The 26,267-nt window shown below is 39.1% G+C and overlaps 1 protein-coding gene across 1 annotated transcript in view; it reads left to right on the top strand.

Moving 5' to 3' along the window:
• The window catches only part of NUP133 (nucleoporin 133), a 77,603-nt gene that overhangs the window by 45,068 nt on the left and 6,268 nt on the right, over positions 1-26,267 (top strand). Inside the window, exons 15-24 of the mRNA XM_012459847.3 lie at positions 365-589; positions 6,454-6,576; positions 7,959-8,058; positions 8,600-8,851; positions 9,811-9,944; positions 13,060-13,218; positions 15,623-15,758; positions 21,229-21,347; positions 23,282-23,362; positions 24,581-24,645. Coding sequence (XP_012315270.2) covers positions 365-589; positions 6,454-6,576; positions 7,959-8,058; positions 8,600-8,851; positions 9,811-9,944; positions 13,060-13,218; positions 15,623-15,758; positions 21,229-21,347; positions 23,282-23,362; positions 24,581-24,645 — 1,394 coding nt within the window. The remainder of the gene's footprint in view (positions 1-364; positions 590-6,453; positions 6,577-7,958; positions 8,059-8,599; positions 8,852-9,810; positions 9,945-13,059; positions 13,219-15,622; positions 15,759-21,228; positions 21,348-23,281; positions 23,363-24,580; positions 24,646-26,267) is intronic.

Below are 26,267 nucleotides of genomic sequence, written 5' to 3'. Positions count from 1 at the left end.
TGACCTGTGATTGCACCACTGCACTCCACCCTGGGCAACATGGCACAAAAGACAAAAAGAGCAGTGTGACTGTTTTGCTAACCGTAAACAATAATTTGGGAAACATCCTATGTAGAGACAATAGTAGTGGGCAGAAGCCCTGGAGTGACCCTGGTCTTAGAACAGGGATGTCTGTCTGTGCTTTCTTATGGATGTTAATGGCCTGGCTGAACTGAAACAGCCAAAACAAGAGACAGCTGGAGGGACTTGCTGGGGGAGAGCCGGGCCAGCGACTGCCCAGGGTGCTTCTGGGGAAAATACAACTATGGTATTTTACATGTTTCCATAATTGCTTTCTAAGAATATGTGTTTGCCTTTTTGAAAGGTTGGCTTATTTGGACGTCTAGGCAGTTTTCCAGTTAGAGGGACACCGATGGCCACTCGACTGTTGCTCTGTGAGCATGCGGAAAAGCTGTCAGCCGCCATTGTTCTCAAGAACCACCACTCGCGGCTTTCTGATCTCGTCAACACGGCCATATTGATCGCTTTGAACAAGAGGGAGTATGAAATCCCATCCAACCTGACTCCTGCAGATGTCTTTTTCAGGGAGGTAAGAGGAGTCCTCTTTCATGTGGCTTTGTAGAACTGTGCCATTTACTGATCATGCCCTAGGCAGGAAGGAGGGTGAGGACAAGTTAAATCACAAAAGATCTCACTGAAATTTTAAGTTGGACTCCATATTTTCTGGCTTAAGTGTCACTCACAAGTATCATTTATCAGTTACCTGTAAAGAAGAGCTTGCAAAGTTGACTAAGAAGTGCTCCCTGTTTACTTTTTTTATTCCCCTAAAAACTATCTGTAGGTACCTATTTGCTTTGTGTGCTGATCGTCTCCAAGTTGTTGAGATGGAGTCTCACTCTGTCACCCAGGGACACCTCTGCCTCCCCAGTTCAAGAAATTCTCTTGCCTCAGCCTTCTGAGTAGCTGGGATTACAGGCACCAGCCACCATGCCCGGCTAATTTTACTATTTTTAGTAGAGACAGGGTTTCACCATGTTAGTCAGGCTAGTCTCGGACTCCTGACCTAAGGTGATCCACTTGCCTTGGCCTCCCAAAGTGCTAGGATTACAGGCGTGAGCCACTGAGTCCAGCCTGATCTTCTCCTTTGTCTCTCCAGATCTACTCTTGATTCTGCCACAAACTGGCCTTCCTGAGTGGCTTCCCTTGCCCTCTGGCTTCCTGCCAGTCTGATGAATGTGAGGCCCTGCCAGAAGGCCAGAAGTTGGAGTAGTTATTCCCCCAGCTTTCTTCCTTGCCTGTGCCCACTTTATGTTGGCTGAGCCCGTCTGTCAGGGACTGTGCCTCTTGTCCAGCTGCTTTTTTTGTGTTTCCAATAGCTGCCCCTCCTCTTGCCTCTTCAGGCCTGAGGTTGATAATGGCTCACCCTAGGGTGCTGCCCCATCCCTTGTTAGACCCCTTAATCTTGCCCATACCTTTGTAAACAGTCCCTTCACTGAACTCCTCAGCTACCTCTTAGGATCTCGTTGCTACACCTCGCTTGTAAAATCAGATTTATTTTCAGAGAAAACGTAAAATATGCTTAAATTTCAAAGACAAAAATGGTTAAGATGCTGGTTAGCCGGTAGCAGCTGGACATTGTGGAAATAGTAACGCAGTCCTTGCGCTTGTGTGAGGCTTCACAGCCCTTTGAGGCAGTAGGGTAGACTTCACTGTCTCCCTTTAAAGGTGTGACATTAGGACTTAGACCTGTTGTCTTAACTGAGACTGCAGAATTATCCGATTTTAGAAACGGGGCCAGCTCTTCCCTCAGCTCTGTGAAATTTGGAATTTCTTACACATTTGAGGAACTTCAGACTCTATTGGTATCTCAAATTTTGCTTCCTTCCTCCTGTAGCCTCACTGTATTCCAGCATGTAACACACAATGCCGACAGGTCCTTTTTTTCTTAATGTTTGATGGACTGTAACCTAAGTTCAGTCTTTCTGTTGATTCCATAAATGTGTTTAGTTTGAATTCTTTGTTTTTATACATTTGGGTTAGTTTCCAAGGAATGGAAGGAAAAGCACTCTGTTTTGTTTTTAATCTAGGGGGTATGCCAGAAATCTGAAAGAAAGAAAAACGAGTCACCTCAAGTTTCATGATCTAACAAATCAAATTGTTGCCATTTTTGTGTCCTTTTTGGTCTTTATTCATATATAATTTTACATAATAAGACAATGAGTTTTTAAAAATTGTTAATGACAGATTACTTGTAAGAACAGGGCAAGAGCCTGGTTCATTCTGCATTTGGATCAAAGGGCAAAGCATAATTGTCAGCTCAGTATATGCACACGTTTCAGTTAGCTGAATTATTAGAGAAGGGTCTGGAAATTATCATTTGGATACATAATATAGAATATTACTTTAGGAATAGTCTTTAGGAGTATGATATAGCAAAACTAAAAATGTGACTGGCTTCTCAAAAGAATGTTCCCTATGAAAAATGGTAATATTTAGGACTGTTATCGTCATTTCTCATGATGTTCATTGGTCTTCAGTTTCTCTGGGGTGTAGTTCTAAAGGTCTTCTCCCATGCCATAACCATCATGAAAAGGCAATACAACAGATACATACATATAGTAATTTTTCTTTTTTTTTTAAAAAAAAAAAGGAAGAAAGAAAGAAAGAAAAAAAAAAGAATGAAGAAGAGGAAGAAAAAGGAAGAGAAAGAGAGAGAGAGAATGGGAGTATTGCTTTCTCGCCCAGGCTAGAATACAGTTTAGAAATGGGTATTGAAAACCTCTTTTATGCCAATAATTGTGCTTAACAATGGAGACAGGAAGGAATAAGGGAAGAAAATGACAAACAAGCAGCCAACCAATATTTCATTTAAACCTATGAAATGCTATGCAATTACTGAGGAGTGATTTACTTCCAATTATGTAGTCACTTTTGGAATAGGTGTGAGGTGGTAATGTATGTTTTGTGTATTTGAAGTGGAGAGTTCTATAAATGTTTATTAAGTTTACTTGTTCCGGGTCTGAGTTCAAGTCCTGGATGTCCTTGTTAATTTTCTGTCTTGTTGATCTATAAAATCGTTAGCTCTACTTGTTACATTGATCCTTTTGCCATTATGTAATGTCCTTCTTTGCCTCTTTTGATCTTTGTTGCTTTAAAGTCTATTTTATCAGAGGCGAGAATTGCATCTCCTGCTTTTTATTTATTTGTTTATTTTTACTCTCTGTTTGGTTGGTAAATCTTCCTCCTTCTCTTTGTTTTGAGTCTTTGTGTATCATTGCATGTGAGATAGGTCTGGATGCAGCATACCGATGGGTTTTGGCTTTTTATCCAATTTGAATATATATGAGTTTAATACTGCCATTTGATGCTAGCTGGCTGTTTTGCCCATTAGTTGGTGTAAATTTTTCATTGTGTTGATGCTCTTTGCTTTTTGATATATTTTTGGAAAGGCTGATATTGGTTGTTCCTTTATATGTATAGTGCTTCTTTCAGAAGCTCTTGTAAAGCAGGCCTGGTGGTGGTGAAGTCTCTAAGTACTTGAAGTCTCTAAGTACTTGCTTATTCACAAAAGATTTAATTTTTCCTTCACTTGTAAAGCTTAGTTTGGCTGGATATGAAATTCTGGGTTGAAAGTTCTTTTCTTTAAGGATGTTAAATATTGGTCCCCACTCTTTTCTGGCTTGTAGGATTTCTGCTGAGAGATCTGCTATAAGTCTGATAGGTTTCCCTTTGTGGGTAACCTGACCTTTCTCTCTGGCTGCCCTTAGTATTTTCTCCTTCATTTCAACCCTAATAAATCTGGCAATTATGTGCCTTGGGGTTGGTCTTCTTGAAGAATATCTTTGTGGTGGTCTCTGTATTACCTGGAGTTGAGTATTACCCTGCCTTGCTAGGTTGGGAAAGTTTTCCTGAATGATATCCTGAAGAGTATTTTCCAACTTGGATTCATTCTCTTCGTCACATTCAGGTACACCTATCAAACGTAAATTAGGTCTTTTCACATAGTCCCATATTGCCTGGAGACTTTGCTCATTCCTTTTTATCCTTTTTCTCCAATCTTGTCTTCTCGTTTCATTTCACTGATCTGGTCCTCGACATCTCATATCCTTTCTTCTGCTTGATCTATTCGACTGTTTAAACTTGTGCATACTTCACAAAGTTCTCGTGTTATGTTTTTCAACTCCATCGATTCACTTATATTCCTTTCTAAATTGTCCATTCTCGTTAGCATTTCGTCAAACCTTTTTTCAAGGTTCTTAGTTTCTTTGCATTGGGTTAGAACAAGTTCTTTTAATTCACAGAAGTTTCTTATCACCCACCTTTTGAAACCTGCTTCTGTTATTGGAACACACTCGTTCTCCATTAAGCCTTGTTCCGTTACTGATGAGGAATTGCGATCCCCTGTAGAGGGAGAGGCATTCTGATTTTGAGTATTCTCTGCCTTTTTAGGCTGGTTTCTTCCCTTCATTATATATTTATCCCTCTGTCATCTTTGTAGTTACCGACTTTCTAACTAGGTCTCTGAGCAGACGTCCAACTTGTTGATTCCCAGCGCCGAAATCTGAGCAATCCACTGCACCGGCCAAAACAGCGGTGTTAAGATTGATGGTGCTTTTCTGCCTGGGAATCTCCAGACTCTGCACCAAGAACTGCCGCGCTAAGGTGCCAGCAAAACCGCCGCGCCGGCCGCAAGAGTCACCTTGGCGACCCGTGGGGCTCCTCTGCTGGGAATCTCTTGGTCCGTGAGCAACAAAAATTCGTCTGAAAGTGTGGCGTCCTCTCGTTCTCTGCGCTTTCACTGGGACCTACGAGCCCGAGCTGCTAGTGATCAGCCATCTTGGATCTCTCTCTAGTAATTTTTCTTTCTCTTTACCTGTCCTTCCACTTGTGGGTGACAACTTACCTTTCTAAAGATTATTTATGTTTTGGGACAAGCTGATTAACCGAAATCAATCTCTGATTGGTGGGCCATATGGAAAGATATTTTGATTTGGCAGCCCTGATAGAAAGTAAAACAATATAGAGCCTGCCTGAGGGTGCACTTTCCACTTTGCCTCTGTCTCCAGTTTGGGAAGGGCTTGTACCTCCCAGGGCTCTGGAAAAGCAGAGAGCTCACTGCTTAAGGAACAGACTGTGTTGGCATGGCATGTGAGTAATATTTGAAATCACTGAATATATACATGGTAAGAGAATTTAACAAGTGTTTTGGCATTTTATGCTCTTTATTTTCTGTCTTTTATATATGCTTTCTTTTTTTCTTTTCTTTCTTTTTTTTTTTTGAGGTGGAGTCTCGCTGTTTCGCCAGGCTGCAGTGCAGTGGCACGATCTCAGCTCACTGCAGCAACCTCTGCCTCCCAGGTTCAAGGAGTTCTCCAGCCTTGGCCTCCCAAGTAGCTGGGACTACAGGCATGTGCCACCACACCCAGCTAATTTTGTATTTTTAGTAGAGATGGGGTTTTACTGTGTTGGCCAGGATAGTCTCGATCTCTTGACCTCATGACCCACCTACCTCAGCCTCCCAAAGTGCTGGGATTACAGGCATGAGCCACCTTGCCCAGCCATTATTTATGCTTTCATTGTGTTTTTCATGTTAATGTAAAATATTCTTACACTTAATCTTACAAATTAAATGTGCTGAAGATTTCTTGCCTAGGCTGTTAGGATGCCTTTGACTAACATCAGAAATGCAAAAGGAAGAACAAGGTTTGCAAAAGGGAGGGATTCTGTTTGGGTCATGTTTTATCTGTGCCTGTATATCTTGTTTTTTTCAGCTAGTTGTGAGGTCCTTGAGGGCAGCTAATCTGGTTTTTCTTTCTTCTTATCTCTGAGTGTCCATTGCCTTGCAAACTCAAAATAAAGGGGGAAGGCTTACGTGCAGACTTGAACTTGAAACAAGAGTTTCAGTGCCTGAGGATATATTTGCACTGTTATCTTTATGTGTTAATAAAGGAAGAGTTAGGAGTTATGTATTTAGTTCATTATTCTCTTATGTTGCTTCTATTTTGTAAACATTTCTGTTATGTCTGAAAAAGGGGAATTCTCAAAGAAATTAGCAAGTTCATTTTTGACATCATTATTTTAATCTATTAGTTCATTAGTTTGGGTCTTACATTGTGAAGTGACATCATCTGTAACCTAATGCTATTTAAAGGTGCACTGAGCAGAGTAGCTGTAATAAACAAATAATATCATTGTTTAAATAAAAAAATCTATTTGGTAACAATTCAGAATTTGCCTGTTTATAAGACTTAGTTATTTGGGCACTGTAACTTTTAAAAGTTAGGAGATCTGACTTTTCTTGATTTTTAAATTTATTTTTACCATCAACTGTCAATAAATTTTCCTTCATCTGTAGGTCTGAAGATATGGCTTAATGAGTAAAACTCAGTGGGTAGTTGTTACCCATCACCATAATTTTTATTGTAAGTAGTTGACTTCTGTGTATTCTCTCAGGTATCCCAAGTAGATACCATCTGTGAGTGCTTACTGGAGCATGAGGAACAAGTCTTGAGGGATACACCTTTGGATTCCGTTGAGTGGGCTGAAGTGGTGATCAATGTGAACAATATTCTCAAGGTAAAAAATAAGGGAAAGGTGGACCGGGCGCAGTGGCTCACGCCTATAATCCCAGCACTTTGGGAGGCTGAGGCAGGTGGATCACGAGGTCAAGAGATCGAGACCATCCTGGTCAACATGGTGAAACCCCGTCTCTACTAAAAATACAAAAATTAGCTGGGCATGGTGGCTCATGCCTGTGGTCCCAGCTACTCAGGAGGCTAAGGCAGGAGAATTGCTTGAACCCCGGAGGCGGAGGTTGCAGTGAGCCGAGATTGCACCATTGCACTCCAGCCTGGGTAACAAGAGTGAAACTCCGTCTCAAAAAAAAAAAAAAGAAGGGAAAGATTTCAGCAAATCAAAGCCCAGAGCATGGATGGACAAGGAAGTGGTGGTTTCCATATGCCTACTCTGTATTGCCAATAATTTATAAGGTTGTAGACATTTGTTAATCCCAAAAAAGTTAGAAAAATGTCAGTCATTTTAATCAGTTAATAAATATTTCGAATGTTAACCTGGTGCCTATTAATAAATATCTATAATCCTGAGTTTCTATTTGGTAGAATAATAAACCTTTCATTTGGGAAGGTGCATTTGTATCTTTGCAATTTTTTTTGTTTGGTTAGTTTTTTTTCAGAGACAAGATCTCACTGTCACCCAGGCTGGAGTGCAGTGGCACCATCATAGCTCCCTGTAGCCTTGAACTCTCGGTCTCACAAGTTCCTTCTGCCTCCGCCTCCAAGAGTGTTGGGATTACAGGCCTGAGACACCATGCTTGATTGTAAATGTATTCTTAATGTAACTGCTTACATATTTCTCATTTCTATTTTTTTAATTACTCAAAACCTTGCTACTTTTATTATTAAAATGTTCCTTTTAATTGTAGCTAGTGGACTTATAGTAATGATTTTCCTACTTTGGTTACTATTGTTTTCCAAAAAAGAAGTTGAATTGTGGAGTAAAACAAACTTTAAAAGCAGAAAGAATCAAAAAGTAATCATACAGATCTGTGCCGACCTTTTCTCTTCTTTCCTTTTCTTTTTTTTAGACGTGGTCTCACTCTATTGCCAGGCTGGGTTTACAGTGGCTTGATCATAGCTCACTGCAGCCTCAACCCCCAGGGCTCAAGCAGTCCTCCTGCCTCAGTCTCCCAAGTGGCTGGGAATGCAGGTGCATGCCACGATGCCCAGCTAATCTTTCAAATTTTTTGTAGAGATGGGGTGTCACTGTATTGTCAAGCTAGGAGTAATCATCCTACCTCGGCCTCCCAAAGCACTAGGATTACAGGTGTGAGCCAACATGCCTGGCCCCTGAGTATTTTTTCTTACTAACTTACTTTGTTGTCTTAAATTATCTTGGGAAATACTGTAATCCATCACTTTTTGCATTAACTTTTATTCCAGGATATGCTGCAGGCTGCTAGTCATTATCGCCAAAATAGAAACTCTTTGTATAGAAAAGAAGAACCACCAGAGAAAGAACCTGAATATGTTCCATGGACGGGTAATATACTGATTTATTAACAGTTGTTCAAAATGTATTTCTAGTGACCCGTCATTTTTAGAAGTTGTGTTATTCCCCTGGTGTAGCTTTGTAGTGAAAGGAAAAAGTGCCATCTCCACAATGAGCAACTCTTGTCAAAATCACTGTATTCTTCTGTTGCTCTTATTTATAGATCTCTCTATAATTTATTTATTTAACTGGTACTTATGCATTTATTAGGTTTTAGTTCAAATAGTTATTCATAGAAGCAGGTCCTGGCCCTGGAGGTTATGGACTATATTTTATGTTAATTTAATACAAGAAAGTAAGTGGAGTAGGATTAAAGGAATTTAGAAGGAAGAAGAATCATGTTTACCTGGCTTTGCTGAGGAAATCTCCTTAGAGAGGATGGGTTCAAGTAGGGCATTGACAAGTATACCTGAATCCCTGTTCAATTTAATTTTCCAGCAGTGATGAAGAGGCATAGTTTTTATGCAATTAGTCTTTCTTTAGCCATCACTAGAGCCCTTACTTAACCATATTATTTTGTGTAATTTCACAGCAACGAGTGGTCCTGGTGGCATCCGAACAGTAATAATGCGCCAGCATGAGATTGTCCTGAAGGTGGTTTATCCACAGGCAGACAGCAACCTCCGAAACATCGTGACTGAGCAACTGGTAGCACTGATCGATTGCTTCCTAGATGGTTATGTTTCTCAGCTTAAGTCTGTGGATAAATCCAGTAATCAGGAAAGATATGACAATCTGGAGATGGAATACCTACAGAGAAGATCAGATCTTTTATCTCCTCTTCGTAAGTTCATGATACTTGGCAAGAGTTTTAAATTTGCTGAATGGATGAAAGGGTCGAATAGTTAATGCACGATATTCAGTGTAGTAGTGTTAATCTAACTGTAATACAGAACTTAAAGCAAAGCAAATATGCACAGCTTTCTGTGCTCATTTATTCACCTTTTTTTCCATTACTATCTAGGCACAAGTACCATAGATATACTACAGATGATTAATAAGTGAATAAATAAAACAACGTGTGGAGACTACCCTTAAAGAGCTTAGCATCACAGACCTTTACATGAATAACTGGATTCAAAGTAGAGCCTGCTGAGGGCTGCTTGAGGAGTACAGATAAGATAGTATGACTGTTCGGCCAAGGACACATTATACTCCAGGCTAGGATTGGGAGGAGTTTGCTTTACTCTTACATGAAGGAAAGGAATAGCATTTTGGGGAGGCAGTGATGAAAGAAGGGTCTGAATTTGCATCTTTTTTTTTTTTTTTTTTAAGATAGAGCGTCACTCTCTCTCATCCAGGCTGTAGTGCAGTAGTATAATCTCAGCTCACTGCAGCCTCTGCTTCTCAGGTTCAAACAGTTATCCTGCCTCAGCTTCCCGAGTAGCTGGGATTACAGGCGTGTGCCACCACACCTGGCTCATTTTGTATTTTTGGTAGAGACAGGGTTTCACTATGTTGGCCTGGCAGGACTCGAACTCTTGACCTCAGGTGATCCACCCACCTCGGTCTCCCAAAGTGTTGGGATTACAGGTGTGAGCCACTGTGCCTGGCCTGAGTTTGCATCTTTAAGGAATTGATGTTAATTGTGAAATTAAGTGCCAGTAAGTAGTAAGGTTTCCATTCCATTAATGATTCTTGGTTTATAATAGGAATAAAGACAAAATTTCAAGTAATATTTTTTATTACAGATTTTAAGTTTTGCTAACAGGATATTTTTCTCATCTGTTCTCATTCCCACAGTTACACTAGGCCAGTACCTGTGGGCTGCTGCTTTAGCAGAGAAATACTGTGACTTTGATATCTTGGTACAAATGTGTGAGCAAACTGACAACCAGAGCCGACTCCAGCGCTACATGACCCAGTTTGCTGATCAGGTGACGGGCGTTGGGTGTGTGGCCACTGAGTCCTTTAGTGGCCTTTTCTTGAAATGGCTTTGCCATTTCCAATCTGTAATCCAGGCTTAGAATATGATGCAGTCTTTCTGTAGTTAACTTTGATGAGAAGATACTATTTTGTATGTTGCGTTTCTTTGTAAATTTTGTACAGTAGCTAGATCATGGTTCATGACAGCCTCAACCTCCTGGGTCTAATTGTTTCTCCCACCTCACCCTCTCCCACACCTCCCGCCTTCCAGTAGATGGGACCACAGGAGCTCGCCACCACGCTTGGCTAATTTTATTTTTCAGTAGAGACAAAGTCTTGCTATGTTGCCCAGGTTGGTCTTGAACTCCTGGGCACAAGCGATCCTCTTGCTTCATCCTCCCAAATTGCTGGGATAACAGACGTGAGCCACTGCCTAACCACACAGTTCTTTATATATAAATATTACTGAAAGATTCTTTGGCCTTTGGAAAATATGTTATAACTTTGATTTCTGTTTATATATTTTCTAGTTACAATAAAAGTACTTAGATACATGAATATTGGTAAAGTTTTTAAAAGTTGGATAGAAGATACTTGGGAGCACAGAACAGTACTGTAAGAGAGCTTAGCTTACATACACCTAATATTCTCGTTTTCCTTGAGGGATATTATGCTTCCTATTTAAAAAAAACAAAGTTCCAGCCAGCCTCAATGACTCATGCTGGTAATCCCAGCACTTTGAGAGGCCAAGGCGGTAGGATCATTTGAGGCCAGGAGTTTGAGGCCAGCCTGGGCAACATAATGAGACCCTCCCTTCACAAAAAAAAATTTTTTTTAATTTACCAGATGTGATGACACATGCCTGTGGCAGCACCTGTTCAGAAGGCTAAGGCGGGAGGATCATTTGAGCCCAGGAGGTCAAGGCCAGTGAGCCAAGATTGTGCCACTACGCCATAGCTAGGTGACAGAGCAAGACCACATCTTAAAAAAAAAAAAGTTCCCATTGTGACACTGTCTTAAGTGAACTTAAATTGTTTATTAAAACCAGTCTATTCAGTCAGTTGATTACTCTGAAAAGCTTATTTTTGTATTATTGTAAATGTAATTTTGTATAAAATTTAGAAAACCACTATAAACACAAAAGATAAAACTCACTCACCACCCAGAGAGAACCCTTTAAACATTTGGTTTATATTTTCAGTCTTTTACACTCTATCTATTATAGACAAACATGTTTTGTCAACTGCTTTTTTCACTTGATACATCGCAAACATTTGTTCATGTCATTAAATATTCTACAACAGCATTTTTAATGGCATTATAGTATTTCATTGACTAGGTATGACTTACTTGATCAATGATCAGTTGTTGGGCCGGGTGAGGTAGCTCACGCCTGTAATCCCAGTACTTTGGGAGGCTGAGGCAGGCAAATCACCTGAGGTCAGGAGTTCGAGACCAGCCTGGCCAACATGATGAAACCTTGTCTCTTCTAAAAACACAAAAATTAGCCAGGCGTGGTGGCGCGTACCTGTAATCCCAGCTACTTGGGAGGCTGAGGCAGGACAATTGCTTGAACCCAGGAGGCAGAGGTCGCAGTGAGCCAAGATCACACCACTGCACTCCAGCCTGGGCAACAGAGCAAGACTCTGTCTAAAAATTAAATAAATAAATAAATAACAGCTCAGTTGTTGGACGTGGCTCATTTAATATTTCAAAACATTGCTAAATAAATATTTTTTGTGGCTGAGTGCAGTGGCTCACACCTGTAATCCCAGCAATTTGGGAGGCCAAGGCAGGTGGATCATGAGGTCAGGAGATCGAGACCATCCTGGCCAACATGGTGAAACTCTATCTCTACTAAAAATACAAAAATTAGCTGGGCTTGGTGGCGCATGCCTGTAATCCCAGCTACTCGGGAGGCTGAGGCAGGAGAATCACTTGAACCCAGGAGGCAGAGTTTGCAGTGAGTTGAGATCGCACCACTGCACTCCAGCCTGGCAACAGAGCAAGACTTTGTCTCATAGATAGATAGGTAGCAAGACTTTGTCTCATAGATAGATAGATAAATAAATTTTGCACTGATCATGATTTTAAAATTATTTTTGTGGATTTACTTTCTATTTTGACATTTTTATTCATTTTTGCATTTTAACGTGTTTAAATGTTATTTTAAAGTCCTTTTCTGCTTACTCTGATTATCTTTGAGTCTGTTTCTGTTGCCTGCTTTTATGTTGCTTATTTTTCTGCTTATATCTGATAATTTTTAAATTGTATTTTAGACATTGTATATTTTTAAAACTCCATAATATGGAAATCGATGTTACTTGTCCCCTGGCAGATTTTCCTTTTTCTCTATTAGGCAGTTTAGAGGAGAGGAAGATGACTCAGTCTATTAGGAATAGAGGTGGACCAGGACTTGGTCTCAGCTTGTGTAATATTCATTTCATTTCTGGTTTCAGAAGTCTTTTGGGGAGACACCTGTATTCATGGTGGGATCCCTGTGTTAGTGGAATATCTCTTAATAAACACTGTGAGACTGTAGGATGTCTTGGTCTTCCTCTCCAGCTCAGCCTCCACACTACCCCAACACTCCACAAACCCAGTGGGGAAAACTGGCTGGGCATTTCGGCCTCTCTAGATTCTGATGTATTATGCCAGCCCATGTGGCCAGCTGGCACAGAATTCTGGAATCTCAGTGCTGTCCCACAGAGCTTTATGTGATAATGGAGATGTTGATATGCACTGTCCAAATGGGAGTTCCTGGCCACATGTGGCTACTGAGCACTTGAAATGTGGGTAATGTACCTGAGGAACTGAATTTTAAATTTCAGTCTAATTTTTGATTTAAGTTTAAACAGCTACATGTGGCCAGTGGCTACCATATTGGCCAAAACACATCTAGATTCTGCCATTAATCTTGTCAGTGATCTTGAGCAAGATGGCCTTTCTGAATCTGAATTTACACATTTGTCAAATGAGATGATTGAATTAAGTGATCCTACAATGTAGGAAATTATTGTTTAGAACAAGTTTTCTGTTTTGGAGGCCTTTGGAAGAAAGTTATGTTTTGTTATCAGAAATGTATTTTTTAAAACTATTATGAATTCTGTGTACTGTTACTTATAGAATTTTTCAGACTTTCTCTTCCGTTGGTATCTGGAGAAAGGAAAGCGAGGCAAATTATTATCTCAGCCCATTTCTCAGCATGGACAGTTGGCCAATTTTTTGCAAGCTCATGAACATCTCAGCTGGTTACATGAAATTAATAGCCAAGAATTAGAAAAGGTAAGAAGGATTTTTAAATGGAGCAGATGTGTGCAATTTATTTAGGTGGCTTTAATTAGTTTAGTTTTTAGTAATTAAAATACTGTTTATAGTCATACACCTAAGGAGGGGTTAGTGTCCAAAATATATAAGGGAGGCGGGCATGGTGGCTTACCTGTAATCCCAGTACTTTGGGAGGCCGAGGCAGGTGGATCTCCTGAGTGCAGGAGTTCAAGACTGGCCTAGGAAACATAAATACAAAAACAGCCAGGTGTGATGATGCACCCCTGTAGTCCCAGCTACTTGGGAGACAAGAGGATCACTTCAGCTATGGAGGTCGAGGCTGCAGTGAGCTGAGATTGTGCCACTGCACTCCAGCCTGGGTAACAGAGTGAGGCCTTGTCCCACAGTTAATGAATGAATGAATGGCAAAAGACCTGAATAGATATTTCTCAAAAGAAGACACGCAGTTGACCAACAGATATGTGAAAAAATGTTCTGCATCACTAATCATTAGGTAAATGCAAATTTAAACCACAATGAGACATCACCTTACATTTGTTTGAATGGCTGTTACCAAAAGGATGAAGGATAACAAGTGTTGGAGAAGACATGGAGAAAAGGGAACCCTGATGCACTCTTGGTGGGAGTGTAAGTTAGTAAAACCATTATGGGAAACTGTATGGAGGTTCCTCAAAAAGTTACTGTATGATCTGGCAGTCGCACTTCTGAGTATATATCCAGAGGAGTTGAAATCAGTATGTTGAAGAGATATCTGCACTCCCATGTTCATTACAGCATATTCCTAGTAGCCAAGTTATGGAATCAACCTAAGTGTCCATCAATCAATGTAAATGGTAAAGAAATTATATATAGAATACACAATGCAGTAATATTCAGCCTGAAGAAGGAAATTCTTTTGCAACAACATTGATGAAGCTGGAGGATATTACACTAAATGAAATAAGCCAGACACAGAAAGACAAACGCCACATGATCTCACTCATATGTGGAATCCAAAACAGTTAAACTCATGGAAGCAGAGAGAAGAATGGTGATTGTCAGAAGGATGAGGGGATTTTACACACACACACACACACACACACACACACACACACACACACACGGAACTCAGGTCAATTGCAAAATAACCCAATTTTAAAATGGCCAAAAGGGCTGGAGAAGTTGATCAAAGGGTACAAGCTTCAGTTAGGCAGAAGAAGATTGTTTTTATTTTTGTATTTTTAGAGACGGGGTCTCACTGTGTTGCCCAGGCATGTCTCTAATTCTTGGGCTCAAGCAATCCACCCACCTCAGCCTCCCAAGGTGCTGAGATTACAGGCATGAGCCATTGCACCCAGCCAGGAAGATTTTTTATATATATTGCACAGTATGGTGGCTCAAGTTAATAATAGTATATTGTACATTTCAGAATTTCCAAGAGAACAAATTTGAAATGTTCTTACCACAAGTAATGATAAGTATTTGAGATGAGCAGCATGTTAATTATCTTGATTTAATCATTCCACATCACATACATATATTATAACATTACTTTGTATCCATAAATGTATACAATTACAATTTGTCAGCATACAATAAAAATTTTTTTTAATTTAAAAACATTTTTTATGGATTATTTAGAATGTGTACTCCTCTCACATAATTTGCATAAAACATTCTTAATTTGTGATGGTATTGCCATTACTTCTAATATCTCAATAAAAATATGTAGTCCAGACTGGGTGTAGTAGCTCATGCCTGTAATCTCAGTACTTTGGGAGGCCGAGGTGGGCAGATATCGGAGTTCGAGACCAGCCTGGCCAACATGGTGACACTCTGTCTCTACTAAAAATACAAAACACAGCCAGGTATGGTGGTACATGCCTGTAATTCCAGCTACTCAGGACACTGAGGCTGGAGAATCACTTGAACCTGGGAGATGGAGGTTGCAGTGAACCACTGCACTCCGGCCTATGCAGCAAAGCAAGGCTTTGTCTCCAAAAAAAAGGAACATAGTCCATCATGATAGTTAAAATCACAAAAAATTTAATGATAGGTCTGTAACAGCCATTGGCCTTTTTGTAATGAGTATATTGTTGTAATAAATATTCAAATTATGAATCAAAAATTATTTTTAAAATTTGTTCTTGACAGGATGTTCAGGTGAATATGTAATTGTTTTTGGAGCAAATGTTTTGTACTTGTCTCTCTTCCCAGTAATTAGTATGGATGGCTGATTTTTTGCTCTGTAATTACCTTCAATGTTATGGTACTGCTCAGTTTTTAGGTTTGCTAACTGTTGACTTGTCTTTCATTGATATGGTCTAGGGGAAAAAAACCAGTTTGAGGTTTACTTACCTTTGTTTCAACTTGAATTGGTACTCAGTATCTTATGATGGTTTACATATTTTGTTTATTGTAGGCTCACGCAACACTTCTGGGTTTGGCAAATATGGAAACTCGTTACTTTGCAAAGAAAAAAACCCTTCTTGGCTTGAGTAAATTGGCTGCATTAGCTTCAGACTTTTCAGAGGATATACTGCAAGAAAAAATTGAAGGTAGGAGAATTTGAACAAGAACATATACAAATTGGTCATGCTGTCAATGAACTCATGATGTGTTCCTGTCATCAGTTAGTAGGATCTATTAGAAACAGACCTGTCTCTAAGAGGAATGCATTTATTCAATGTCCATGTGTAGTTACTCAATTATATACTTAGAATTTTTTTAGAAAAAAGTAATTTGTATTTTAAATAAGAATTCCTAAAGAATACATTCAAATTATTTTCAATAAAGAGGTCTGATTATGTAGCCTTAGTGACACCTATTCCAAGGGCAAAAAGAACTACAAAGCAATCTTGACCTTTACACACAGTGGGTTTGTTATAGGTAGTGTGGTATTGGTGCAGTAATTGTGAACTATTTTGTGTATATTGTAGATGATGAAAACAATTACATATAGTACAGTTGACCCTCCATATTCTTGGATTCCACATCTACAGATTCAACCAACCAAACAGCGAAAATGTTTGCGGAAGAAAAGAATTAAAAATAATTCAACAACAATTAAAATTACAACAACAAAATTAAACAAAAAATTAAAACAAAAATAATGCAAATTTAAAAAATCAATACAATATTAACAGCTACTTACATAGCATTTACATTGTATTAGGCATTGTAACCTAGAGGTGATTTAAAGTATATGGGAGACTGTACGTGGTTTATATGCAAATAACTACCATTTTTAAATAGGGGACTTGAGCTTTTTGGTATTCCCAGGGGTCCTAGAGCCAATTGTCAGTGGATACTGAGGCATGATGGCATTATATTTTAGAACCAAGGAGAAAGGAGATACAAATATAGAGAGACAGTGAAGAACTCTGTAGTATTGAATTTGAATTGGAAATACTGGGGAGAAACTGATTTTTAAAAACAATATATTTTCTTGTTTGAGGTGATAGATATGCTAATTGCCCTGTGATCATCACACAATGTATACATGTATTGAAGTATCACATTGTACCCCATAAATATGTGTAATTATTATGCATAAGTTAAAAAAAATACATCAGCTAGGGCATGGTGGCTCACTCCTGTAATCCCAGCATTTTGGGAGGCCGAGGTGGGAGGATCACTTGAGCCCAGGAGATCAAGACCAGCCTAGGCAACTTAGAGAGAACCTGTCTTTACAAAAAAATTTAAAACTTAGATGTAGTGGTCCATGTCTATAGCCCCAGCTACTGAGGAGGCTGAGGTGAGAGGATCACTTGGGCCTAGGAGGTCAAGGTGGCAGTGAGATGTGATTGTGCCACTGCCCTCCAAACAGGCCATCAGAACAAAACCCTGCCTCAAAAAAAAAAAAAAAGTCTCTCTCTCTCTTTCAATAGAGAGAGAATAAAATGTGTGTATATATATAACAAAATTTCGTGTGTATGTGTACATATACACAATACATATACATATAGATACATTTTATTATGTATATATACACACACATATATATATTTCTTGGCTCTTTGCAGTGACGCCCAGTAGCATGAGTATTCCTGGTTCCATATTTTGGTTTCTGACTACCATTTTCCAGTAAAAGAAATGAGAACTTATTGAAGAAATGATCTCGGAGAGTCTTACTAGGTCAGAAAGGAAGGTTAATTTAGAAACATGAAAAGAATACAAGAGCCTTGAGCAGCTCCCACTGATCACGTTTGGGGACAATTTGAACATCAAAAGAATGGTAGTAAAGGATATATTCCACAGTTTATAAAAGAAAAAAATTCATGAACCTACAGTGATTTTCACAAAGGGAGAGAATCAGTGAAAATGCTTCTTTACAGGAGAATGCCAGCCAATAAATGTGGAAAGAATGGGAGAAGTCACTATTTCAACCACAGTGAAGTCACTATTACAACCACCAAAGGATGCTGAGACCTTGAGTTTAGGGGCCAGGAAACAGGATATTCCCGTGTTTTTGGAGTATCAGTAGACTTATCTAATAGACCCTGTCACCAACCAAAAAACAAACCCACTTTGCATACTCCTGAAGCGGTGTACTACCATCACCTGTGTCCTGTTCTTGCCAACATGTTCTCCATGATTCTAATCACAAGAGAACCATCAGACATAATCTGTTGGTGGGACATTGTATAATACAATTGGCCCAGACTTTTCAAAAATTTTAGCAACATGAAAGACAAAGGTAGAGGCTGTTTTAGGTGAAAGGAACCTAAGAGCCATCACACAGGACAAACAAATGCAGGGTGTGATTCTTGATCCCAAATCACCCCCACAATAACCATAACAGTTGTGGTGCATGTTTTGGAAACAAGTGGGGAAGTTTGAACATACTTAATATTAGATGATATGACTGTATTGATGTTAAATTCTATAGGCCTGATAATCGTATTGTGGTTTACTGTTCTTGTTTTTAGGCAATACATGCTGAGTATTTAGAAATGAAATGTCATGATGTCTGCAACCGTCATATAATAAAAAATAATTATGTATATACATAGAGAAAGCAAAAGGGACAAGGTGTTAGCAGCAGGAGGATTTAAAGTGCACATTTGGCATTTAAAAATTTTTTTGTAGATTTGGACTTTTTCTGTTTTTTATTATTTATTTTCTTTGAGACAGGGTCTCACTCTGTCACCCATGCTGAAATACAGTGGCACAGTCATAGCTCACTGCAACTTCGAACTCCTGAGCTCAGCTTTTTTGCTCTTTTGCTTCAGCCTCTCCAGTAGCTGGGACTATAGGGTCATGCTCACATGTCCAGCTAATTTTTATATTGTTTTTTGTAGAGATGGGGTTTCACCATGTGTACCCAGGCTGATCAAACTCTTGGGCTCAAGCAATCTGCCCACTTCGGCCTCCCAAAGTGCTGGGATTATAGGCATGAGCCACCACTCCCAGCCTGGAAATTTTCAAAATAAAGATTGTAGCAGGGAATCTCAGCTATATGGTTTGGATCAAGTATATGTGGATATGGATATTTGGTTATGTGGCTTATCCACAGAGACCAGCCTAAGATCTGGGTTTAAATTATACTGCTGCTGTTTTTTTTCCTTTTGAGGGAGTGGATATAGTGGAAAGAATTGGGATTTCAAATATTTTCTCCAGAGCTTACTAGCTTTGTGACCATGGACAGTTGATTAATGCTCCTTAGCCTCAATTTGTTCATCTATAAAGAAGGTAGTTGTAAGAATTGAGGGCACTGTCTTGAGAAAAATAGCTTACACATATTAAGTACTCAATAAATTATAGGTATTAGCCCCTTTTACTAAAACTATTTTAAATAATTAAAATTATTTTATTAAAAGTATTGAATATTTAAATTATTTTAAAATTATTGAAGGATAATCTTCCTTCAATCTTTTTATTTTTTGCACTAGTAGTGCCTATTCTAGAAAACGTGTTTATATTCTATAGGACTGCTGATAGTCTGAGAAGGGAAGCCATATTTTAGCCTGGCCACCAGAGATCATGTTAATCAAAGTATTTTAACACAGGGCTTTCCTATTTCTTTTTTTTCCCTGCTTTGCATTTGATCGCTTATTAGCTTTTATTTCTTAACACAGTGGGAGCATTTGCAGGTCTCAGTGATTCTACAGAATGTTAGCACGATGTGTCTAATCAGAGGGGATAGGCTTTTAAAAAATAACTCTTCTCGTTATATAAATAATTCCTCATGGAAAATGTGTAAATTGTAGAAAAAATGTGATAAGAAAAGGAAGTTGTGTATAGTCCCACCTCCCCAGAGGGTACTACTGGTACTGTTTGTGTGTATCCTCCCAGTCTATTTTTCTAGGTATGGAAATGGACAAAAATCTTCCATTTAGTTTTTCCAAAACCAGGATCAGAGTGCTGCCAGTATTCGAGTGAAAGTATCTGTGCGTTTGTCACTCTGTTTTGCTGTGAATGCTGTGTTTATGAGGCAACATACTACATAGCAGTTTTTAACCTTCCCTGCAACTCAGCACGTTCTCTGGGGTGGAGCCAGGTCGTGGGCTGCAATCTGGAGAGTTTATGGCAAGCAGAAGCTGCTGTGACCTCATCCAATGGAGATAACCCTTGCTGCTTAGGAGATGTGCTATTTGTTCTTCCATCCAGGTCTTGTTTTTCTTGATATGCTCATGTAGCTTTTACATCATTTCCGTTTGTGAATGTAACTGCAGTTGACCCTTGAACAACATGGGTTTGAACTGCATAGGAAAACTTATATGCAGATTATTTTCAATAAATATATTAGAATATATTTTAGAGATTTTTCAACAACATGAAAAAGCTCATAGATAACCATGTATGACCATGTAGCCTAGAAATATTTAAAAAAAAAATTAAAAAGCCAGACAGGTCATGAATACATAAAACATATGTAGTCTTTTTTTATCATTTACTACCATATAATATACACAAATCTGTTATAAAAAGTTAAAATTTATCAGCACACAAACATACCTCACATGGTGCCATTCACAGTAGAGGCAAATGTAAACAACGTAAATATGCAGCATTAAATCACAACTGCCTAAAATTAGCTGTAATATATACTGTACTTTAATAATTTCGTAGCCACCTCCTGTTGCTACTGTGGGCAAGTGTCCGCTTGCTCAAGTATTACCAGTAAAAAATGCAATAGGCAATAGGAATCTCATAGTTCTCGAGTATTTTTTCCTGTGTTTAATGCAATACCATAAACCTTGAATAACACCTTGGGACTTATATGAAGTGCCACTAAGTGATGCCAGACATGCTCCCAAGAAGCATAGGGAAGTCGTGACATTATGAGAAAAAGCTGAATTGCTTGATACGCACCACAGATTGAGGTCTGCAGTTGTGGTTATCCCCATTTCAACATAAATGAATCTACTTAATGACCATTGTAAAAAAAAAAAAAAGAAAAGAAAAAGGAAATTTGTGAAGCTGTCAGCAGCAGCAGCAAGTAAGTTTTTGGGGAGTCGAAAGCTACCCTCCCAGCACTTTGGGAGGCTAGAGCAGGAGGATCATTCAAGCCCAAGAGTTTGAGACCAGCTGGGGCAGCATAGCAAGGCCCCATCTCTTTAAAAAGTTATGCTGGGATTTCTGACAGCACAGGAGCTTAGTGGCCTAGTACCCCTTGTTAGTCAAGGGCTAACTATTTACTATAAACTCCAGTGGGAAAAATTTTACTGAATTACAAAATATGATTGAGAGATCCCCACATTTGGAAAGCTTATACCTCATGAAATAGCTGTCTGCTCTCCAACTTCTTCAAGCAGTAGAACATTTCCTTACCTGTTCTCTCCCCTCCTGTTTCTGGTTGCTGTGATAATTCATAGGACTTTGATCAAACCATGGATATGTTGTAAATATCAGCAATCAAGAATAAGAATTAAAAGCATTCTAAGATCATTGAAAAATGATGGGATTACCTTTGCAACTATTTCTTTCCTTTAAAATTCAGATTTATATTATGACAGCAAAAATGAGAGCAAAAGTAAAAGTTCCATCATTTTCTCTTTCTCTCTCTCTCATCTTGAATACTAGAAATGGCTGAGCAAGAGCGCTTTCTACTGCATCAGGAGACCCTACCTGAACAGCTGCTAGCGGAGAAACAGCTAAATCTCAGTGCGATGCCAGTATTGACTGCGCCACAACTCATTGGTGTATGTGTTTTCAAATCCTTAACACCATTTCCTAAACTCAAAACATTGTTGGTGTTTTTTGGGCCATGTAGTATAGTTCCTAAGAGAAGTTATCTTTCCACCTCCTGCATTCCAGAACTCCCCTAGAAAGAAGTTGTTGGAAGCTGCTTGGGAACAGAAAGCTAATTAGAGAATAATTAATCAGCATCTGCCTCCCCATACCCCTCTACCTAAAGGTGCTTTATCCAGGTGACCAGGAGAAATTACTTAATATTTTGCTTTTCTAGTATAGGACAAATAAATACCATGAGATAACTTTATTTCCCCCACAAAATTACTTTTCAAGCTCTCCTATAAGAAAAATGGATTAAGAAACTCAGTTTACATGGTCTGGCAGTGATGTCCTTACCCCTTTCCTCTGCAACCCAACACATCCCCGAGGGCAGAGCCGGAATATGGGCTGCAGCCTAAAGAAGATAGTTTTGCTGTTATGTACGTTTGCAGCCTGAACTCTGCTACTCAGAAAGCTTCTCTTTGCCAGAGTGATGTTGTAGGATCACCTTAAATTTGCCCTAACTGTATGAAAAAGAAAGCAAACAATTTAAAAACCTTACCATTTTAGCCATAATTAATAACAGATTTCCGGTTATAACTGAATTTACAACAGCCTCTCCTGATAAAATATACATTTAATTTAGAAATGTAAGATACTATCTATTGTAACTCACTATTATGTATCACTAAGAAAAAGGTAGTGCCAATTTTACTCTGATAGATCATTAATTTTATTACCACAGTCCAATTTCAGAGATGAGGGAGTAAAAAGGATGTTTAAGAACAATGAAATTGAAGTATTGTAAGTGCTGTAAGACAGTGAAAATAAGTAGATAGCTTTTTTTCTGAAATGGTCTGAGTATTGTTGCTATTAAATGATTATATATACAATTTTTAAAAAATGAAATTACTTATAAATAGTTTTTGGAAAAAGAAGACAGGAAAAATTCAAATTGATGTTTTTAATAAGGCAAGTATTTTTCTGACCATAAAAATTGCAGGAAATTTGAAGAATACAGAAATGAGTATGCAGTCAGCTATAATCTAACTAAGCAGGGATAAGTGTTGGTAACATGTTGATGTGTTTTTTTATTTTTTAAGTAAATATAGGTCAACTGTATGCCTTATTATTGCAAATCTCAATTTTTTTTTTTTTTGGAGACGAGGTCTCAGTGTTGCTCGGGCTGTCAGGCTGGAGTGCAGTGGCACTGCCGCAGCTCACTGCAGCCTTGACCTCCCGAGCTCAGGTGACCCTCCCACCTCAGCCTCTGGAGTAGCGGGACCACAGGTGTGCACCACCATACTCAGCTAATTTTTATACTTTTTTGTAGAGACAAGGTTTCTCCATGTTGCCCAAATCTGCCCACCTCGGCCTCCCAAAGTGCTGGGATTATAGGCATGAGCCACTGTGCCAAGCCTCAAATATGTATTTTTTAAAAGTTTATTTTAAGGTAGATGCAATGCAGTTTCCAAATATGAGACTTTTTACTGTAAAAATACCTACAACGGGCCAGGTACGGTGGCTAACACCTAAAATCCCAGCTCTTTGGGAGACCAAGGCGGGCAGATCACTTGAAGTCAAGAGTCTGAGACCAGCCTGGCCAATAGGATGAAACCTCTTCTCTGCTAAAAATACAAAAATTATCCAGGTGTGGTGGTGGGTGCCTATAATCTCAGCTGCTCAGGGGCAGAAGTTTCAGTAAGCCAAGATTGCGCCACTGCAATCTAGGCTGGGTGCCAGAGTGAGACTCTTGTCTCAAAAAAAAAAAAAAAGAAAAGAAAAAAGAAAAACCCTACAACCTACTTACAAAACATAATGACTTCTTTTCTCCATAAATGTCTCTAGTGTTAGTTATATGATTGTATACAATAATTTTCTACCTTATTTTAACTTGTCATAGCTATATATCTGTGAAGAAAATAGAAGAGCTAATGAATATGATTTCAAGAAAGCTTTGGACTTGCTGGAATATATTGATGAGGTAAGTAAAATCACTTGAGATGATCTCAGGCAACTGAATACATATATAAGAAGAGGAAAATACCTCTTTTAGTTAGTCATGAAAATGAATTAAGCAAAACAGATTGTATCTGTGGTTCAACTACCTTTAATCCTTAGAATGTATATAACTCTTTAGAAAAGCTGTCAAGAGACTCCCTTTCATGATAATTCTCACACATTCCTGGATGTCTTTTTTTGGTGCACAAATAGAAAATACTACTTTTCAAAGTCCTTACATATTTTTTCTCTTTGATTTATTAAATCATTAGTTTCTGAATCTAATATGCAACTTTATCAATTTATTCTGGCTGGGTGCAGTGGTTCACACCTGTAATCCCAGCACTTTGGGAGGCCAAGGCAGGCGGATCACCTGAGGTCAGGAGTTTGAGACCAGCCTGGCAAACATGGTGAAACCCCACCTCTGTAATCCCAGTTACTCGGAAGGCTGTGAATTGCTTGAACCCAGGAGGCAGAGGTTGCAGTGAGTGGTGATCGCACCACTGTACTCCAGCCTGGATGACAGAGTGAGACTCTGTTTAAAAATAGACACACATACACACACACACACACATAAAATCTTCATAGTATTCACCTTAAGAATAGCTGTTTATCTTTCAGTAGGTTATAGCGAATATTCTGTAGGGTAAGTAGTTCTATTACCTGTCCATGCAATTGAAAGTAACTTGGTAGATTTTAAAAATATAATGTTGACTTTTACATTGCCTTATTTAAAAATCTTACCCATCTCAGGCCGGGCGCAGTGTCTCACGCCTGTAATCACAGCACTTTGGGAGGCCAAGGCAGGTGGATTGCCTGAGGTCAGGAGTTCGAGACCAGTCTGGCCAAAATGCTGAAACCCCGTGTCTACTAAAACTACAAAAAAATTAGCCGGGCATGGTGGTGTGCACCTGTAATCCCAGCTACTCAGGAGGCTGGGATTTGCTTGAACCAGGGTGGTGGAGGTTGCAGTGAGCCAAGATCACGCCACTGCACTCCTACCCTGAGCAACAGAGCGAGACTCCATCTCAAAAAAAAACCTTACCCCTCTCAAGGTTGCTGATGAAATCACTTTCACAGGGCAATATGAAAGTAATTCATAGATACTAATTGGCTTCTATGAATGTAATATTAACATAATGAAAACTTAAGCATGTGTTATTTTAAAGCCAGGATTTAATCAGAATTTTTTGTTGTGAAGGAGGAAGATATAAATATAAGTGATCTAAAACTGGAGATCCTTTGCAAAGCTCTTCAGAGAGATAAGTAAGTGCTCATGACGTCACTTCTTTGTAAGTATAGAAACTACCTTTCCTCTCCTCTAACCATACGACAGTCAATACAGAAGCCTTCTGTGACCAAATGTGTTGGGATTTCCCACCTCCCACACGAGGCAACCGATGAGTTCTGTTGGTGGACACCAGCTGAATGTTCTTTAATTCAGTTCAGTCCCGACACTGTGTACAACCACAGGTTGAGAGCTCAGACTGCCCCTGACTTTGATGCCAATCTAAGCCCAGGTAGTTTTGCCTGTGTTTCTCACCAACCAACTATAAATTGGGGTTCCCACAACCCTTTCCTTGGATTTGATTCATTTGCTAGAGCAACTCATAGAACTCAGGGAGACAAGCCTACCAATTTATTATGAAGGTTATTGTTACCAGAAAGTGTCCCAATCCAGACCCCAAGAGAGAGTTCTTGGATCTTGTGCGAGAAAGAATTTGGGGCAAGTCCACAGATGAAAGTGAAAGCAAATTTATTAGAGAAGAAAATAAACAAAAGAATGGCTACTTTGTACATAGAGCAGTGGCATGGGCTTCTTAACTGAGTATACTTATGGTTATTCGTTGATTATGTGCTAAACGAGGGGTGCATTACTCATGAGTTTTTCTGGAAAGGTATGAAGTTCCCAGAACTAAGAGTTTCTTCCCTTTTTAGACCATATAGGGTAACTCCCAACGTTGCCATGGCATTTGTAAACTGTCACGGTGCTGATGGGACTATCTTTTAGCGTGCTCATGCATTATAATTAGTGTATAATGAGCAGTGAGGACGACCAGAGACCACTATCTTGGTTTTGGTGGGTTAGGCTGGCTTCTTTACCACATCCTGTCTTATCAGTGGAGTCTTTGTGACCTGTGTCTTGTGATACCAGTTCTGCTGACCTCCTGTCTCATCCTGTGACTAAGAATGCCTAACCTCCTGGGAATGCTGATTCTAATGCATCTGAAAGTATCACATAGAATACAGATGAAGAAATCATAGGGTTAGGTATGGGGGAAGGGGCTTGGAGCTTCCAAACCCTCTGTGGGCCCTCCACCTTCCAGGAACCTCCGCATGTTCAGCTATTAGGAAGCTCTTCGAACCCCGTCTTTTTGCGTTTTTATGGAAGCTTCATTATGTAGACATGATTGATCAAAGTTGGTGACCAACTTAACCTTCAGCCCCTCTCCCCTCCCTGGATATTGAGGAATAGGGCTGAAAGTCCCAACTGTAATTATGCTTTGCTTTTCTGGTGACCAGCCCCTATTCCGAAGCAAGCTGGGGGTTGCCAGCTATCAGCCAACTCATTAGTATTAAAAAAAAAAAAAAAAAGACATCTCTGGAGATCCTAAGGATTTTAGGAGTTGCAAAGCAGGAAGTAGAGTGAGGAAGAAGACTTAAATATATATTTCACAATATCACAGGAAGATTATGATATTATATGTCAAATGGTTTTATAACCTTCTAAACATATTGTAACATTAGTAATGTTTATTTAGCCCTGAGCTTATTTCTTTATTTTAGTAATAAAGAATACATTAAAGACTTAGGACCATTGCTATAATAAATCACTACTTTTGATTTTAAAATTTAGACTGTCAGTTTGCATAGAAATACACATCCCT

The sequence above is a fragment of the Aotus nancymaae genome, unplaced genomic scaffold (genome assembly GCF_030222135.1).
Source record: "Aotus nancymaae isolate 86718 unplaced genomic scaffold, 86718_ANA_hifiasm-v0.15.2.pri h1tg000032l_0, whole genome shotgun sequence".
In the NCBI taxonomy this organism is placed as follows: Eukaryota; Metazoa; Chordata; class Mammalia; order Primates; family Aotidae; genus Aotus; species Aotus nancymaae.
Note: the sequence above shows the minus strand (reverse complement) of the source record. Positions and strands in the feature narration are given on the sequence as shown.